The following is a 17,494-nucleotide window of genomic DNA, read 5'->3' as shown; positions in this document are numbered from 1 at the left end:
CCCTCTTATTTTCTCTTTACTGTGTGGATTTATTATCTTATTTTTATCCTTTTAACATTTTTTTACATGGCTGTAGGAGGGAACAGATGAAAATGTCCTTGTAAAATGTACTTTCTCACCTTTAGGTCTTAGAAGTTAATTTTCCCTTATAGTATAGAACAGAAAAAAAGAATGGATTTCATTTTCCTGTTAGTATAGTTGTCCCAAGCTCATTTATTCTGTACTACACATTTTTCAAAATTTATTTGAAATTGGAAATTTTTGCCATACTAGATTCTCCTCTACAGGACTTTTCACTTGTGGATTCATTTTGATTCACTGGTGCATTTTTCTTTGTCAATACCAATACCAGGGTTTTAATTGTCATGACTTTATAATATGCTCTGATGTATTAGGGCAGTTATCCTCTCATTTTGTTTCAATTTTTTCTTTAAAAAACTTTTTGATCATTCTTGTTTGATATTTGTTTCTTTCACATGAAGTTTCAAATCAACCTAAGTATTATGTTCGAAATGTGTGATAGAAATGGATCATTATTGCCTTGAATTCAACTATTCATTTGAGCAAATCTGATTTTTCAAATATTAATTATTCTTCATCTAGAAGCAGGTATCATTATACTTATGTTAGGTCTTCTTTTATGTCTTTTCTCAACTAGACTTTCTCATTAAAGTCTTTCATATCTATTAATGTATTTACTTCTATTTTTATACAGTTCATGCTGCTATTGCAAATGGAATTTTTTCCATTACTTTCTATAGTCTATATTCACGATAGTGTAGAAATACTACTGATTTAATTGCACCCAGTCACCTTGATAATTTCTCATTATTATCAATAATTTGTTTATTGAATGTCTTAAGTATTTTAAAGCATAAATTCGTAGGAATTATTCTCTATGACAGAGACTATTCACTGTCCAACAATATCCTACATGATATTTCATTGTCTCCTTTATAGCCCAAGTGAAAATATTGGTCTGGTCAGACAGCTGACAGACAGAAGATTCTTGAGAAGAAAAACATTTATTGTTGCAAGTGATGTGTTTTGGGGGTTAGTTTTACTCAGAACTATGCCTATTCTACCTGACATTTGGGCTAATCACATTCTATGAACAGATATTTCAAAAAGCAATAAGAATGGGGATTACAAATTATACATAGTAAAGATTCTATACATGCATTCTTTAGGATCAGGAAAAAGAAAAGATACCAAGTCTCATAACTGCAGTTTGAGAATAGCTGGCTGGTGCAATAAGATAAGAATATAATATGTACACAAAGATTGTAATGAAAACTATCATTATTTATAGATGGAACAATTATTTATCTCAGAAAATTGTTCAACAATCTATTAGCCTTAATGAGAGAATTAGATATAAGACCAACTTACAGATATCAGTAGCATTTCTTTACACCAGCAATAACCAACTTAAAAATGAAATTGAGTGACATTTATAACAGCAAGTATTTATGAAGTATTTTGGAACTGCTTAACAGAAAATGTACATGACTTCTATGAAGCACCTTGACAAAACTTTCATTCCTTCCAGTATTCTTTACCTTTTTCTATTTTATTTTCTTCATAGCAATCAACACCATCCAAGTATACCTTAATTATTTCTTGTATTTACTATATGCTTCCCTCAAGCAGCATGAAAGCTCTCCAAGGGAGCTTTTCACAATTTTTGCCTTTCACTATTATATCTCCAACATCTGGAATAGTGCCTGACCTGTAATAAGCATTCCATAAATGCCTGTGAACAAATATGGAGAAAGTGTTAATTCTCTAAATAAAACATTAAAAACTTTTAATGACTGTAAAGACATTTTATACTTTAGATTTGATAATGTAATATTATAAAGATGTTACTCCAAAAGTGATATTCAAGTTCCATGCAAACCCAATCAAAACCTTAGATGGACTTTTGGGGGAACTAACAAAATGACACAAAAATGTATATGGGATAGATCTCTCTGCTAATAGCTGAATTAACTTGGAAAATAAATTAATTCCCCCATCTTATTTAATATATTGCATACTATGTGTGAAGACTTACCACAAAACCAAAATATTTTTGAAAATGAACAAAATATCACATTGTGCGAGGGTAGACAAAATAACAAACCCAAGAGAATAAAGCTCTCACGACAGATTCTTAAGTAGGTAAACCTAATGGCATATATTAAAAATACTACAAATGAGTGAGTAAATAATTGACTAGTTAATAAAAGAATTACCTCATGGAAAAAAAATATCACTGGACCTGTATTTAACAACATATGCATACTGCATATCAGATATGCCAAAGAAATAACTATGAAAGATAAAGCTGAAAATTTAATCAAATAAAAAATACAACATCTGTGGCCTAGCTGCAGAATTTGTTTTAGTAAAACAAAACTTCAAAGCACAAATCACAGGCAAAACCCAAAAAGTGATAAATTTGATTAAATGAAGATGAAATCTTTCTGTTCAACAAAAAATTCCATGGACTAATTTAACGGAGATATGGCAGATTGGAGGTGTATATTTTCAATAGCTGTAACGGGAACAAACTAATATCTATTATATATATCAACAAAAAATGACATAAAAGCTAATGTAAAATTTGGCAAAGAAAAGGGACATGGTGTGTATAGCAGTGTAAACCCAAATGGCTAACGATTTGATTCATTCAGTTAATATGTATTTGTGCCTACTATTGTAAAGGCACTAATTCATATGCTTGTCACACAGTAGTGAACAAAACAGAGTCCTGCCCTCTGTAGTAAAGGTGGGAGGCAGACATTAAAAAAATGAGTTAGTAGGAAAGATAAATAGCAGGGTGAGAGGGAATAGAAGTGGAGGCTAGAATATAAGCTTGCAGTAACAAATAGGGCAGTCAGGTCAGCCTCAGTAAAAGGTGTTAGATGGATGAAGAATTGATGGGCATTCAAGAGTGTCCTGTCCATGAATGGTGATTGGAAAAGCATGCACAGAACAGTTTGGGGTGAGAGCAAGTGAGAATCAGGAGCTGAGCACATGAAAACACACTTGCATTGAGTACTTATTAGTGCAATGAAAAATAAAATAATTGTATATATTTTAAACTAAAAGTTATTCAAAATATGCCAAATATTGGTGAGGTTGCAGATGTATAAGGAACACTTGTGTATTGAAGTAGGAGGGAAGATTTTAAAGCCAGTATGCAAAACATTATCTATGAGCTAGCAACTCAGTTCCTTTGTGTGTACTCAGGACCTCAAGTGAATAATCATAGGATACTGGGGAGTTGGGAGCCACTATCAAGATTAATAGCTAGATCAGGGTGAATAGCAGAATAGTGAACTAACAATATGTATGGATTTTTAAAATATTATATCTAGTGGGAAAAACTAATATGTAGCATAAGATAAGAAAGTAACACATTATATATGTAATTTATGTAAATATTCATATGTGTATGTGTGAGTGTGTACTCTCAAACATAATTATTTCATTAAACACATTAGAATACTTGTCCAAAAGGCAAGAAAGAAACAGAAAATGAGATAAAATAATTAATTTATTTTTCAAAAGTAATGAGGGCCTGTGTAAATGATCATGTCCATGTTCCGGGGAGATTTTTAAAACTTTTTAAAGTTTATTCTCCTATTCTCTTATTCTTTATAGATTTTGTTAAAGACAACTAAAATAATAAAGGATGCATCAATCAACCAATTATCCAATCAGCAGGAATTTAACAGCATTGCCAAGGCACCAAGAAACAAATATGATAACATCCAGACCCTTGCTGCCTAGAAGCTTACGGCCTAGCTGGAGAACAGAAGCAGACTCCACTTGAACAACTGAAGAGCCTTTTTGTTCTGATACTTGCCACGTGTTTAACAGTGCAGTGATACATAGTGAAGACTATAATGTGGAGAGCCAGGCTACGAAACTAACCCACACACAGTCATCGTTTCCCCCATCTGCATTGTCTCTGGACAGTTGGAGGGAAGGAGGAAGCCTTGAATCTTTACCTTTTTTCACTAAATTTTCCCACCACTCTTCCTAAAGCACCAATCACGTCCTTGTTCCTTAAGCTGTAGATTAAGGGATTAAGCATCGGGGTCACTACAGCATAGAAGAGAGCAACCATCTTCTCCTGTTCTGCTGTGGAGCCGCCCACAGGTCTCATGTACGTGAAGATGGCCGTTCCAAAGCACATGGAAACCACAGTGAGGTGCGAGGTGCAGGTCCCAAAGGCTTTGCGACGTCCCTGGGCAGAGCGGATGTGCAGAATGGCAGCCACTATGCGAGCATAGGAGAACAGTACCAGAAAGCAGGGAAGCAGGATCACCAGGAATCCCGAGATGGCCACCATGACCTTGTTGAAGGAGATGTCTACACAGGCCAGCCTCAGCACCGCCAACATCTCACAGGCAAAGTGATTAATGACATTACCACACAGGGGTAACTGGAAGATGATGATGGCCTGCATCAGTGAATTCGAAAGACCAGCCACCAAGCAGCCGGCTGCCAGCCCCAGGCACAGTCCTCCATGCATGATGGCTGTGTAATGCAGGGGGTGGCATACGGCCACATAGCGGTCATAGGCCATGGCTCCCAGCAGGAAGAACTCTGTGCTGCCCATTGCTAGGGAGACATACAGCTGGAACACACAGCTATGAAATGGGATGGACTTCCGGGCAGACAGGAAGTGAAGGAGCATCTGTGGGACAGTGCTGTTGGTGTAACAGATGTCCACAAAAGACAGGACACTAAGGAAAAAGTACATGGGGGTATGGAGCCTGCTGTCCAGCCTGATAAGGAGGATGATGAGGAAGTTCCCAAGCACAGTCACCAGATACATGGCCAGGAACAGGACAAAGAGGGAGACCTGGGTCTCCCAGTCACTGGACAGTCCCAGCAGGATGAACTCACTCACCCATGTCTGGTTTTCCCTGCCCATGAACCTCTGAGGACCAACCTCAATTTACAAACCAATAAAGACCAGATGTCTCATCCTTAAGTGAGGAAGATTTTATTCAAATACTTGGACATTTAAATCTAAAAGATTAACTTGTGAAACTTGACATCTAATTCCTGTTCTTGACATCTAATTCCTAATCATGGGTTTGGTTCATGTCTTTGTTGGATACCTGTTTGTCACTACTGACTGCCTCAGAATCCACAGTGAAATAACCTTTTAACCTCTGAATTCTCTAACTATGAAAATATTATGCTCAATTTTCATCCTTTTATAATCAGAAATTTGAGAGTTCAACTTAGGAAATAACAAACCTAAATAAATTTTAAGAGGCAACCAGGTCTAAAATCACATTTTAGAATCAGTAAAAAAAAAAAATGCTTAATCTTAAAAAATCTTCCCATAATTTTCTCCATGTGAGTTAGAGTATAAGAGGAAATAATCCCAGATGGTATGTCTTTCTCTTTTAGAAGAATGTCATGAAGTTGGTTAGCACCTGTAAAGAAAAAGAACCAAGTCAACAATGGATTTCTTTTAGATGATATAAAATTAAATACTTGGCACAAATCTTAGCCTATTGACTAAGAGGTAATGGGCATCGGTCTACACAGCCTCACTGATTTTATTGGTATATATCCTGAATAGTAACAGTTCAGTTCTGGAAACGAGGATGTGATGGAATGTAAGTTAATTAAAAGAATTAACTCATTGGAATGAACATTCTTTCCCTTTACTCTATTCTCATCTCAAAAATGGACTGTTTCACTGGCTGGAAATGGTCTTCTTTCATCTTTGTGCTGTTTTCCTAGCTTATGTAACTGGAGAATAATACTTCTGCCTCCTGGATATTGTGCCCAGACTTTGCAACACTGATAGGTAATAGAACTTCAGAAAGTTCAAGGGCTCTGTGTTCAGAAACACCCTAGGAGTTCTTAGTAACCTTGTATTCATACTGGACTTCAATCCCAAGTGATTTCCACAAATCTCATGGGTGAGACAAAGTCCACTCTCAATTTGTCACATACTCTGTCCCTCTAATTGCTCTACCTTTTAGGAGGAAAACATGAAACTCATCCATGGCTATCCCAACTGGACAGATTCTGCTTGTCGTCCATGATCAGGTGGAACCACTGAACACAGGATGAGAATCACACTTTGCATTGAATATGTGTGTGACAGTAAGAGCAGCTAGCGTCAGATCAATAGGGTGCTGGGACATTTGGACTGACCAGCATATAAAAGTCCTTCCTTTATCTGCGAATGAATTAAGCTCGATCAATCATTCCTGTCTGTTAATTATGTAAGAGATACCAGCAGGAGACTATAGAGTAGTGCTAAATGTTCTTTAATTCTTTATTATTTACCCTAGAATTCAAAAAGATAAGAAAGTCACATTGGAATATTTCTATCATAAAGAGGAAACTTCCCTTTTTATTCCTAAAGAAAACGGAAAAGTTGAAATATGAAAGAATCACCAGCATCCACAGTAAATACAAAACAGGATTAGTGGTCTCACAGGGAAAATTCAGTGCCCAGGACTGTCAGTGGAGCTTGACCACAAACAGACACTATTCAGAAACCAGCTCTGAGAAATGATGGAGTAGTCCCTAGTTCTGCCATTACATGGAAACAATTCATGTAAAGAGATTCTGATAGCAGAGGACTGAAAATAATAGTGCGGTGATAGTTAAATATGACAGTTGCTGAGTATGTGTCAGGTGCAAAAAGGAGACTTCGTTGAAAAATGTGACTAATAGCAATCTCTTGGAGTTTTAAGACTTACACTTCTTCCAAAATAATAAGAATTCTCCCCGGGCCTCGTGGTGCACACCTATATAATCCCAGCAGCTTGGGAAGCTGAGGCAGGAGGATCACAAATTCAAAGCCAACCTCAGCAAAAAGTGAGGCACTAAGCAACTCAGTGAGACTCTCTCTCTAAATAAAATACAAAACAGGGCTGGGGTTGTTGCTCAGTGGTTAAGTGCCCTTGAGTTCAATTCCTGGTACCAATGATAATAATAATAATAATTCTCCTCTAAGGACTTGACAAAGAAAAGATTGTTATGATCTTTAGCCCATAACTTCCCTTGAAGGCACAGAATGTTACTGATTAGAGAGAGAATAAAAAATCCTGTGGTTAGCTGGTCATATCCTTGTATCAGCTTCATGCCTTTCTAAGTGCCTCTCCCTGGGAATCAGTGAACTGCTTTGCTGATCAACTTGCATTTCCTGGTTCACATTCATTACTTAGTTTCTTGATCTGTGTGAAGGGAATAGACATTCAAGTCTGTCCTAATCCATTGGAGAAGGGAATTAGGCAGGATAATGGCACAATTCATTGACATTGTTTAGTAGGAAAACTGATTTTTTAAGGTAAAAAAAGGATAAAAAGTGAAATAACACAAAAAATATTTGTTATGTAAATAAAACTCAAAAACAAATATTCAAAAGCAAGATGGCAATACCTTAACTGAAAACACTAATAAGCTTGGTGAACATTCCTGAACTGCCTTTTCTTCCTGGAGCTGAGACTCAGGCTTCCTAAAGTCATGCCTCTCAAGTGTCCTCCTCAACTAACAAGGCCACATAAAAGCTTTGAGTGACCTGAAGCTGACCATTACCCTCTCCACCCATCCCTACCTCCTTGTGCATACTCACCCCTGTAGATACTCTCTGCTGCGGCAACAGAGCATTCAGAGCCCAGCATTCCGATGAAGTTGCATTCTGGCCAGTATCATTTGGGAACAGCTGGGCAGCCCCAACCTGTCTGTGGTCCAGATTGCCAGGAGTTGACAGGTGCCATCCTATCCTTGGTCCCTTTCTGATACTTCCTTCTTCCAGTCTTTGGTTAAGGACTTGACAGAAAAAAAAATGTAATCTCTTCTTCCTTCCCCAATGTCATCAGCCCTTCTTCTTATCTTCCAATGATGCAGGACAGACCAGAATTTATGTTCCCTTTAGTCAGATCCAGAAACGCACCCTATGGCAGCTAAGCTTGGTGATTTCCACTGAAGCAGTCAAAGCTGCAGGCTGGTGCTTTTCTTCCTGGAGTTGTCAGAAAGACCTTCCTCCTCAGTGCAGCTACTTTCTTAGAATGGAATACCAAAATGGGACCTTTAGCTCTTCCGTAACCAAATTCGGTTCAAATGTACACAAGACCAAAGGGTCTAGGAGGAGGCCATGTGTAAAGACACTGGTCTCGTGTCCTGTCCCGTAAGCATTGGAGAGCCTCTAAGTGCCTGAGCCCTGCCCAGGACAGGAGGCCCTCATTGCCCCAGGAAGAGTTGGGGATATGGAAGAAGTAACTTACTTTTCCCTCAGAGGTTAAATCTCTACAGGCCAATTATGGGGTGCTTGTTAGGAAGTTTTGGTTACTTTTATTTATTTATTTATTTTTTGCTTCATTTGGAAATTTTATATGGTCATTCCCTCTCTTTAAACACTTCCCTACATTTAAGAGACTTTACAAATGAGAATTCAGTCTTTATTAATGCAGACACGTGAGAAGAGAATCCAAAGTACGGATTCCCCAGAAGCCTCCTAAGTCTTGGTTGAATTTTTACTTTGAACTTGTGTATGGCTTTTTTGTCCAGGTAGCCATGAATTAAATGATTTGACTCAGGGTGTCCAACTGTTCTTGAACCATCTACGAGACCTTGGAGCAATAGCTCCTATAGTTATTATACCTCATACAAGTATTTTGTGGGATTTTCCCCCATTTTGAATCACCACTAAAGTCTCCTTAACTAGTCGATGTTTAATTATTTAACTACTTTTGTATTTATATGTCTGAAAATACTACAGAAATTTGCTACTCCTTTTAATCATCTCAAATTACACATCCATTCGACTGATTTACATTTGGGTTTTTTTCTAGTGTGTGGCTGTTAAAAACAATACTGCTTCTAATAACAGAACAGCCACAAATTGGAAACAACCCAAATGTAAAGCAATAAAATGGATGTATAATTTGAGATGATTAAAGGGAGTAGTAAATTTCTGTGGTATTTGCAGAATAGGTAAAGTGGGGGATCAAGTGTGAGGGAAGAGGGGAGGGAGAAGGGGAACAACTAGGGAATGAAGTTGATAAAATTATGCCAAGTGCATGTCTGAATATACCCCAATGCATTCCAATGTTATGCATACTATAATGTACGAATTAAAAGTAAATGAATAAGTAGAAAGAATACCTATAGAGTAGAGGAAGGGGATGCATACATATATACAAACCCAAATATAACTGGTTTTGGATATTGCATATGCACACACACAAAAATATCTTTGTGGATGCCTAAATTCATTTCTCATATATTTGGTAGAATTCACCAGGTCTAAAATATTCTTCCATGGAAAACCCTTATGCATGGATTCAAATTTCCCAATATGTAAGATTCAACTCTTTCTTTCTGTCTGTTTCAGTAAGTTCATTCCTCCCCCTCTCCCCTGGAATAGTCCTACCTCATTTAGCTTTCAAATTTAGAGGTCTAAATTCATTTGTATCTTTCAATGCTGATGAAATTTTTTGATACTCTTTCCTTTTCATTTATTTCTTCTCTTCCCCCTTTTATTGATGGGTCTTGGAAATAGATTTTAAGTTATGCTTGAAAATGTTTTGATATCATTGATACAGGAGAATACCAAAGAGAATACAAAGCCAAATTACAATTTCAGGCAGCTAAAGTGAAAATAAATAGTGTGACCACATCAAATTAAAATGTTTCTGTACAGCAAAGGAAACAATCAACACAATGAAAAAGCACCCTATGGTAAGGGAGAAAATGGGGCTGGAAGCAATGAAAATGTGCAGACATGGCTCAGCAGATGCAAACTTTCAGCTGCAAGACACATGAGTTCTGGGTATCCGATGTGCAGCGAGGTGGTAAGGGGATGTTGATTTGATTGTGCTGACCATTGCACCACAAATGCAAATATCAAATCATCAGTATCACCTTCCATACATGCAATCTTTATTCATCAGTTAAATATGTAAAAAAAGGAAGATAAAGGAGGCAGAAACCCCATCTTTGAAAAAATACCATTTAATGCAATAAGAGAGAAAAGACAATTATTTCTTGAAAAAGAGAACTCGAAATATTACCAAATGAATCAAGCAACATTTTAAATTATCCCCAAAGATATGTTGAGAGAAGAAGAGAACAGCCGCTCCTCTTGTTTAGCGTAGAGGTCTGTCAAATAGTAAAAGAACAAACACTTTCAAAATTGCCCAAGGCTCTCTAGAGAACAGAAATGAAGGATGTCTTAACTCATTGCATAAGGTCAGCATTGCCATCATACCCAGATGCTCCATGGGGAAAGTGAAACAAAGGAAAATTATCCTTTGATCTGACTGGAAGGAAAACAGATGGAAATCTCCAAAACCAATAAACATCAACAAGAAAATCACATACATCCATGTCTAAAAATATTTAATGCACCACTACAAACTTGGTTTGCTTCAAGACTGAAATGTTAGTTTAATATTAGAAAATAATTGATGTTATTCATCACATTAAAAAGTCAGATTTTATTAATAGATACCAAAAATTATTTTAAATTTAAGATAAATTCATATTTTAAAAAGACCTGATGATATGATAAGATGAATATAGAGCAAACATCATATGTTACTTAAGTGATTTCAAATATACTTATTTTAATATTCTTAAGTTATTTCAAACGTCATCCCTGTAAGCTAGGAAACTAAATAATAATTTTTGTTGAACTTCTTTCTCTTCAACATCCTGATAGATATCCAGAACAAGAAGACAGGGGCAAACAATAAAATTAGGGTTAGAAAGAAAAGTCAATACTGTTATTTTAATTTAAATTATATAATTTAAAATATATAATTTTCTCCACACATGATCTAAAATAAGTTATATGTAAATTATAATTCTTGCCAAAATTAAGCATAGTTGTTGGATTAAATAAATGGATACCAGAAGTCAATTGTGAATTCACCTTCTGGCCATGATGGAATAGCTGGGATGGTATTTATTCTGCTTTCCTTAAACAGTTAGAAAACGGACAAAACATGTTCATCAATGATTCTCAGACGTGGGAAAACAGTGCAGGAAGTAACCCCTGACAGAAGGAGGCACATGAAGGGATCTGCAAGCACCCCTACATGCTACCTGGAGAAAGTTTCCAAGACATGACACAGAAGGGGGAACTCAAAGGATCCTGACATCATCCTGATTGAGCAGAGCAAGTTCACAGCTGGGGAAGCGTGGAGAGCTGCAAAGGGAGATGGTTCAGTGTTGGAAGGCGAATGTGACTATTGACATGTGCGTCAATGTGAGCAGCCTATCAGGCGCCAGGAAAGGATCACCAGAAATAACCATCCGGCTGAGTAACCTGGGAAGCTACCACAGGGCCCACAGTGGCTCACATTCTCATCAGCCGGCAGCAGAAGAGAGACACACAACACACCGACTGGAGTCCTCAGGAAGGTCAAGCCTTAGTCTTGGTGCCAGCTGTCATTTCTGCCTGCTGTGGACACAGCCAAACAGCCCTTAAAATGGAGCCCTGGAATACAAAACACAAAATTTGGAATTTTCAGGAAGGCAAAGAAGCAGGACTGATCTTGTGCCATAGCAAAGAGAGGCATAATAAAAGCCATTATTAATGAGCTCCACATCCTCGAGGTGGTAGAGGAAAAGGAAAATATTTTGAAAGAAATATATCACCAAAGCTCACTCAAAAATGAGCAGATCACCAGAATAGCCTGATACCTACAGAAGAAACTGGATTTGTCGCTTAAAATCTTCCTTCATCAGAAATAAATTATAAATTAAATAACAGATCAGAAAGATTCACTGGTTAGTTTTATTGACATAAGAAAGAGGTATCGCAAATTTTCCCAAACTTTGAATCAGAATTAACAATCCCTCTTCATATAAGCATTACCCTAATATCAAATCCAGATAAAAGGGTTACAAAAAGAAAACTACAGAGAAAAATCACTCATAAACATAGATGCAAAAAAATAGTTATGTCGGTAAATTCAGCTAGATAAAAAATATATTACATCCCAGTTGATTTATCCCAGAAATGCTAAGTTAGTACCACATTCAACTGATGTATACTCTTCAAAAGTATAGACATGGAAAAACTGAAACAGTTACAAAGAAAAATAACACACAAATACAACATGGACTCCTGGGTAATAGATGAAACTACAGAAAAAAAGAAACAAATGTGTGGAAACAGATAAAATTAGATTAAGCATTAAAATTTAGCTAACAAGGGAGTATCATCAGTTGCAACAATGTTAATTACCTATTTTGGTATTTGCCCTATGGCTATGTAAGGTGTTAATACGAGGGGAAACTTTTTGTGTTATATCATAAATTTTCTGTAATCTAAAATTACCTTCCTACATGGCTGTCTGACATGACTCTGGCTTGTCACCTGTAGTGTCACATCAACCATGCCTTGTCACTCACATGTACAAACATCCCACCAATATTTAGACAATTAAGGCCAACACAACCACAGCCCAATATCATGGACACTTTGGGGGACATCTGCCTATGTCACAAAATTTAGAATTAGAACAATTTTAATATAAAGAGTCAAGGCTGTAGAATATGAGTCTTTTGTTCTCAAATAGAGGCACTGCAGATCAACTGAGCTAAGGAAGACACAGAGACAGGAAAGAAGGGTTCCCCTAGGGACTGATTGAAGGGGTAAGAAGACCTGCTGCTGTGTTATGTCTCCTCCAACCCCTAAACTGTCCGTTCAGTCATTCCCTCTTTTTTATCACACATATCACTAAAGGCAGGCGTGCTCTCAGCAGATCTTGACTCATTAGAATTACGAAGGTTGGGCAGAGCCTCCCTGCTCACGGAGGAGAGGTGGGGAAGGACAGGGCTCTTGACATGGACTTGAGGGTAACTTCTGCACAGTGGGCTGACCTGTCTTGTTTTTTTAAGATCCACATTGAAGCTATGCTATCTTTCATTTCCTTGTCCAAGGAATCTGCTTTTCTGAGGTTAACCATATCTTTCATATTTTATATATTTATCTCATTGATTCTCATTTTCTTACCAATATTTCAGAGTGTCCATAAATTCAGAAATTAGACTGTTCCAGCCTTTTAGACTATGAGACTATTGTGCGTGCACAATAATTTTCTTGTCAAATTGTTCTTTTGCTATTTAAAAATAACAGAATCTCAGCTTTTCCTTAGCTAATAACACTATTGTGTACAAAAAAAAGCCATGGTCAGATCAGAGTAAAGTGATAAGTTTAGGTGACGTTACTCACTCAAATCCAACACTCAGAAACGATTACAGTAGATCCTACACAAAGTAATACATAAAACGTTTGTGTAAAAACCTTCTCCTTATATTATTTTACATTAATGTACTACAAAAATGCTAGGTGTGGCTAAGTATAGCACGCATTACTGTGAACAAATCATCAAATGTAAAAATAGTCTTTGTTCCAAATGGAACACCAACCATAACCTTTTCCAAAATAGAAATAAATATAAACCAGTTGCTCAATGCAAAGTCCATCAATAAATCCATGAACATAAAGAATGCACTAAATCCAAAACCAGTAAAATAACCATTACAGGCACCTCTCAATTCACTATAAGATTACATCCATCCTAAGTTGGAAATATCATAAGTCAAAAATGCATTTAATACATATGACCAACTGGATGTCACAGACTCACAATACTGTTTACTGTAGAGTGTTGGCTTTTTATGCTTGAGATCAAATGACTGCCTGGGAGCTGAAGCTTCCTAACAGAGCTCAGAGCATCCTCACGGAACATCGCACTATGTATCTCTAGTTGTGGAAGATATCAACATTTAAAACCGGAAGTAAATTCTACATAATGTGTGTTATATTTTTTTTGAAACTTGATGACATTGAAAAATTGTAGGTTGAGTCATCACAAATCAGGAACCATCTGTACTTTAAAGCCATAGTAATGAAGACTGAGTAAGGAAGGTTAGCCACTGAACACGAGCTGTGCCATAAAATCCTCCCACATCCCACACCCAACTCCCGGCTCAGCCTCCTACACAACACACCAGCACATGTTGCGTCATCTGCTTCCTGGTTACCAGGGCAATGCAGCTGACGCCCCTTACACGGAGTTGGGTGGGGAGCGCTCAGGCAAAGCTTTTTTCTCCAGTGATGGTTTTGAATCACCTAGGTGCTAGTTTTGATATTAAGCCAGAGAAATGTCCTAATAATTTCCTCCAAGCCCCTTTCACCTCCTTATTCCTTAGACTGTAAATCATGGGGTTCAGCATCGGAGTCAAAATGGCATAGAAGAGAGAGATCAGCTTCTCCTGAAGGACAGAGGGGCTGGAGTGGGGCTGGATGTAGGTGAAAATGGCCATGCCATAGCAGAGGGCCACCACAGTGAGGTGAGAGGCACAGGTGTGGAAGGCTTTCCTCCTCCCCTCCGTGGACTGGATCTTCAGGATGGTGGAGATGATCTGGATGTAGGACAGGAGCACCAGCAGGAAGGGTGTCATCAGGAGGATGATGCTAGAAACCATGATGGCAACTTCATTGGAGGAGGTGTCCACACAGGCCAGCCTGACCACAGCCAGAGTTTCACAGGATATGTGATCAATGTACCTGTTTGTGCACATGGGCAGCTGGAAAGTGATAGCCGTGTGCAGGAGCGAGTTGATGGAGCCACTGAGCCAGGATGTGATGGCCAACCGAGTGCACAGGCCTCCATGCATGATGACTGAGTAGCGCAGGGGGTCACACACTGCCACATAGCGGTCATAGGCCATCACTGCCAGCAGAACAAACTCTATCCCGCCCAAGCCCAGGGAGAAAAACAACTGTGCAGCACAGCTCAGGAATGGGATCCCTTTGTGTTCTGCCAGGAGATGCACCAGCAGCTGAGGGACGATGCTGGTGGCATAAGACACGTCCACGAGGGAGAGGTTGGTGAGAAAGAAATACATGGGCGTGTGCAGCCGGCTGTCCAGTCTGATCAGAAGGACAATGAGGAAGTTCCCCAGCACTGTCACCAGGTACATGGCCAAGAAGAGGACAAAGAGGGAGACTTGAGTGTCCCTGTCACTGGTCAGTCCGAGGAGAATGAATTCACTCCCCCATGTCTGGTTATCTCGTTCCATTATGATTCTGCAGAGAGGGCAGAAAAACACAGAAGCAACTGAATAACAATAGACTAATTTCTTAAAATGCATCCTGTGTATGAGCTGTCAGTGCTGTGTCAGTCTGTAGGTCATTCATTATGCCCTAGTAAAAGGTTTGATCCCACTATGCTTGATATCTACTCTGTTTCAGAGAGATAGACCAGGACCCTTAAGAAGAACACGTCTCATTTCAGGCATCAGTTAAACCCTCGAGGTAATATGGTGCAATTTTAGAAATTTTGCATCCTTTCCACTTGTATTCATTCTTCTACAACAAACACACAATAGTTGTCAATGGTAGGTAAAGTGATTAAATGGTGAAGACGGAGTTGGAATGTTTGAAAACTACCTCAAATATGTCACCCGCAACCATCTTGATGAAATGCATGAATCAATTTCATGAAGAATCATTATGAAGTGTTAGGTGTTTGTGGAAAGCTTTAGAATCAGATAAACTAGATTTGAAACCTGATTTTATTTAGCAAGTATGTGATTTCTGGTTAATGATAAGCTTTCCTCTATAAAATAGATGCATATTTAATAACTCACATCTACTTAAATTCAAATGCAGATAGCTTTTGGAAAGGTACTTGTATATTTGTTGTGGAAGTACTACTGTGTACTGTGGGTGTTTGTAATAACCACTTGTGCCTCAGCTGCATTAAAAAAAAAATGTGATTTGCTTCTCCTCCACAAAAGTAGACATGAAAAAGTAGGCAACCTCTAAGGGAAACCACGGGCCTTTTGATAGGCTTTAGTTCTTTCTGTCTTTAGTTGGATGGAGAGGACATCATAATGGATCCTTTTCTATGTACTTATCTCTTTTCAACCTGCTGCTGTTCAGAATCTATTCTTTGGATTTGAGTTCAAATGAAATCAAATAGGAATCTTGATATTAAACATCCCAGGGAAAGGTGATAAAGGGAAGCAGACATTTAAAGATTCACTTTCATCAACCAACACAGAGAATAGGCATGAATCCTTGCTACGACATCAATTACAGCCATCAAACAGAAGCAGGTTAATTAAAAAAAAAAAAAATAAGACTCATCACTATTCCATGTCTGCCTATTTATTTACATTCCTTTTATTGAACGCTATTTACCAAATACAGGAGAAGAGCAGAGAACCGAGGCAGGAGGGAGAGAAGGCAGAAACAGAGGGTGGAGGCCAGACTAGAGACTCTGAGCTGAAGGAGAAACTGTCAACAATGCCACTCTCCTGCCTGATGAAGAGCAAACCAAAGCAGTATTCCCAGAAGCACCTTATTTATGGTTCACAGAGCTGTGTGCCATCTTTAGAAATGCCTCTCAGGTATCCCTCAAACTCAGTGCCTTGGAAAATACAGTTTTACTTACATCATTTTCATGAACAAACAAAAATCTAAGAGTTTACATAGTTAAATATATTGTGGAAGGAAGAGTTTCCATATGATCCACAATCTAGTTACATTCTATTAATAAATTTAATTTTACTAAGTGTAGCAATTATCATGCTGTGTTTTTCAGTAAAGTATATTGCAAAAATATCCTTTAATATGTTTTACTGATTATTAGCTGATTACTTTTAACCCATTGAGCTTGCGATTTATTTACGAGGCAATTGCTTTGTTTTCAAAAAATTAATATTTATATAAGCATTTTCCTCACACATAGGAGTTCCTTCAAGGACTCAGGATAATAAGTAAAATAGAAATGTCATGTACGTTTGAAAGCCAAATGAAGGAAAAATGTAGGTTGTTGGGATCATTTTAACACACCTTCAATAAAAGCCATCTCCATAATGCACTGGGCCCACCATCCACCTAAATGCATTGAGGATCTCTTCTTATCGCTGATGACGGAAAAATCATTCTTTCCACTCTCCATGTCAGTTCAAACAGTACATGGTTAGACACCATGGATCAGGCTCAAAATCCAAACGTAAACATGGTAAAGCTTAATGGTGATCATATTACCCATATTATAGAGATGGTTTAATACATCATTATGTAGATGATGCCTTTAAATAATAAAGAAGGAAGCTTCAGGGGGGATTTGTTTGTGCACCAGTTTCTGCAACACTCCAATGAGTCTTAATCATATTCAATCTCTGTATGGGTGACCTCCACAATTTTAGCAGGAATAAAAGAGTCCTAAATACAGAATCACAGCACATGAAGCTATGACACGCCACCTATGCTTAGTTTTCTTTGATGTTGGTCAGAATAAACAGAACCTTACCGTCACACAGCAGAGATGTCAATGGAAACGGCACTTCCATTTAGGGGAAGATTCCTGGGCCCTGTGCTGAACCTGTGGTTGTTACACAGATTGCATCCATGGCAGGCAGGAGAGTCTCCACCATCCCAACGTGTGGACCCCAAGGACCCCAGGGCCACGTAGGAAGGAGA

At 38.0% G+C, this 17,494-nt stretch overlaps 2 protein-coding genes across 2 annotated transcripts; both read right to left on the bottom strand.

Moving 5' to 3' along the window:
* Nucleotides 1-4,000: 4,000 nt before the first annotated feature.
* On the bottom strand, nucleotides 4,001-4,936 carry LOC101966530 (olfactory receptor-like protein OLF3). Its single transcript, XM_005326621.4, has one exon. It carries the CDS (start codon nucleotides 4,934-4,936, stop codon nucleotides 4,001-4,003), a length of 936 nt encoding a protein of 311 aa, XP_005326678.2.
* Nucleotides 4,937-14,124: 9,188 nt separating this feature from the next.
* LOC101968629 (olfactory receptor-like protein OLF3) lies at nucleotides 14,125-15,081 on the bottom strand. The gene has a single exon (XM_005326708.2). It carries the CDS (start codon nucleotides 15,079-15,081, stop codon nucleotides 14,125-14,127), a length of 957 nt encoding a protein of 318 aa, XP_005326765.1.
* Nucleotides 15,082-17,494: the final 2,413 nt, after the last annotated feature.

The sequence above is a fragment of the Ictidomys tridecemlineatus genome, chromosome 2, assembly GCF_052094955.1.
Source record: "Ictidomys tridecemlineatus isolate mIctTri1 chromosome 2, mIctTri1.hap1, whole genome shotgun sequence".
In the NCBI taxonomy this organism is placed as follows: Eukaryota; Metazoa; Chordata; class Mammalia; order Rodentia; family Sciuridae; genus Ictidomys; species Ictidomys tridecemlineatus.
The sequence above is the reverse complement of the archived record's forward strand: the minus strand, read 5'-3'. Positions and strand labels throughout refer to the sequence as shown.

Excerpts from the sequence above, each read along its gene's own strand:
- LOC101966530 (XM_005326621.4), bottom strand. The coding sequence starts at position 4,936 with ATGGGCAGGGAAAACCAGACATGGGTGAGTGAGTTCATCCTGCTGGGA.
- LOC101968629 (XM_005326708.2), bottom strand. The coding sequence starts at position 15,081 with ATGGAACGAGATAACCAGACATGGGGGAGTGAATTCATTCTCCTCGGA.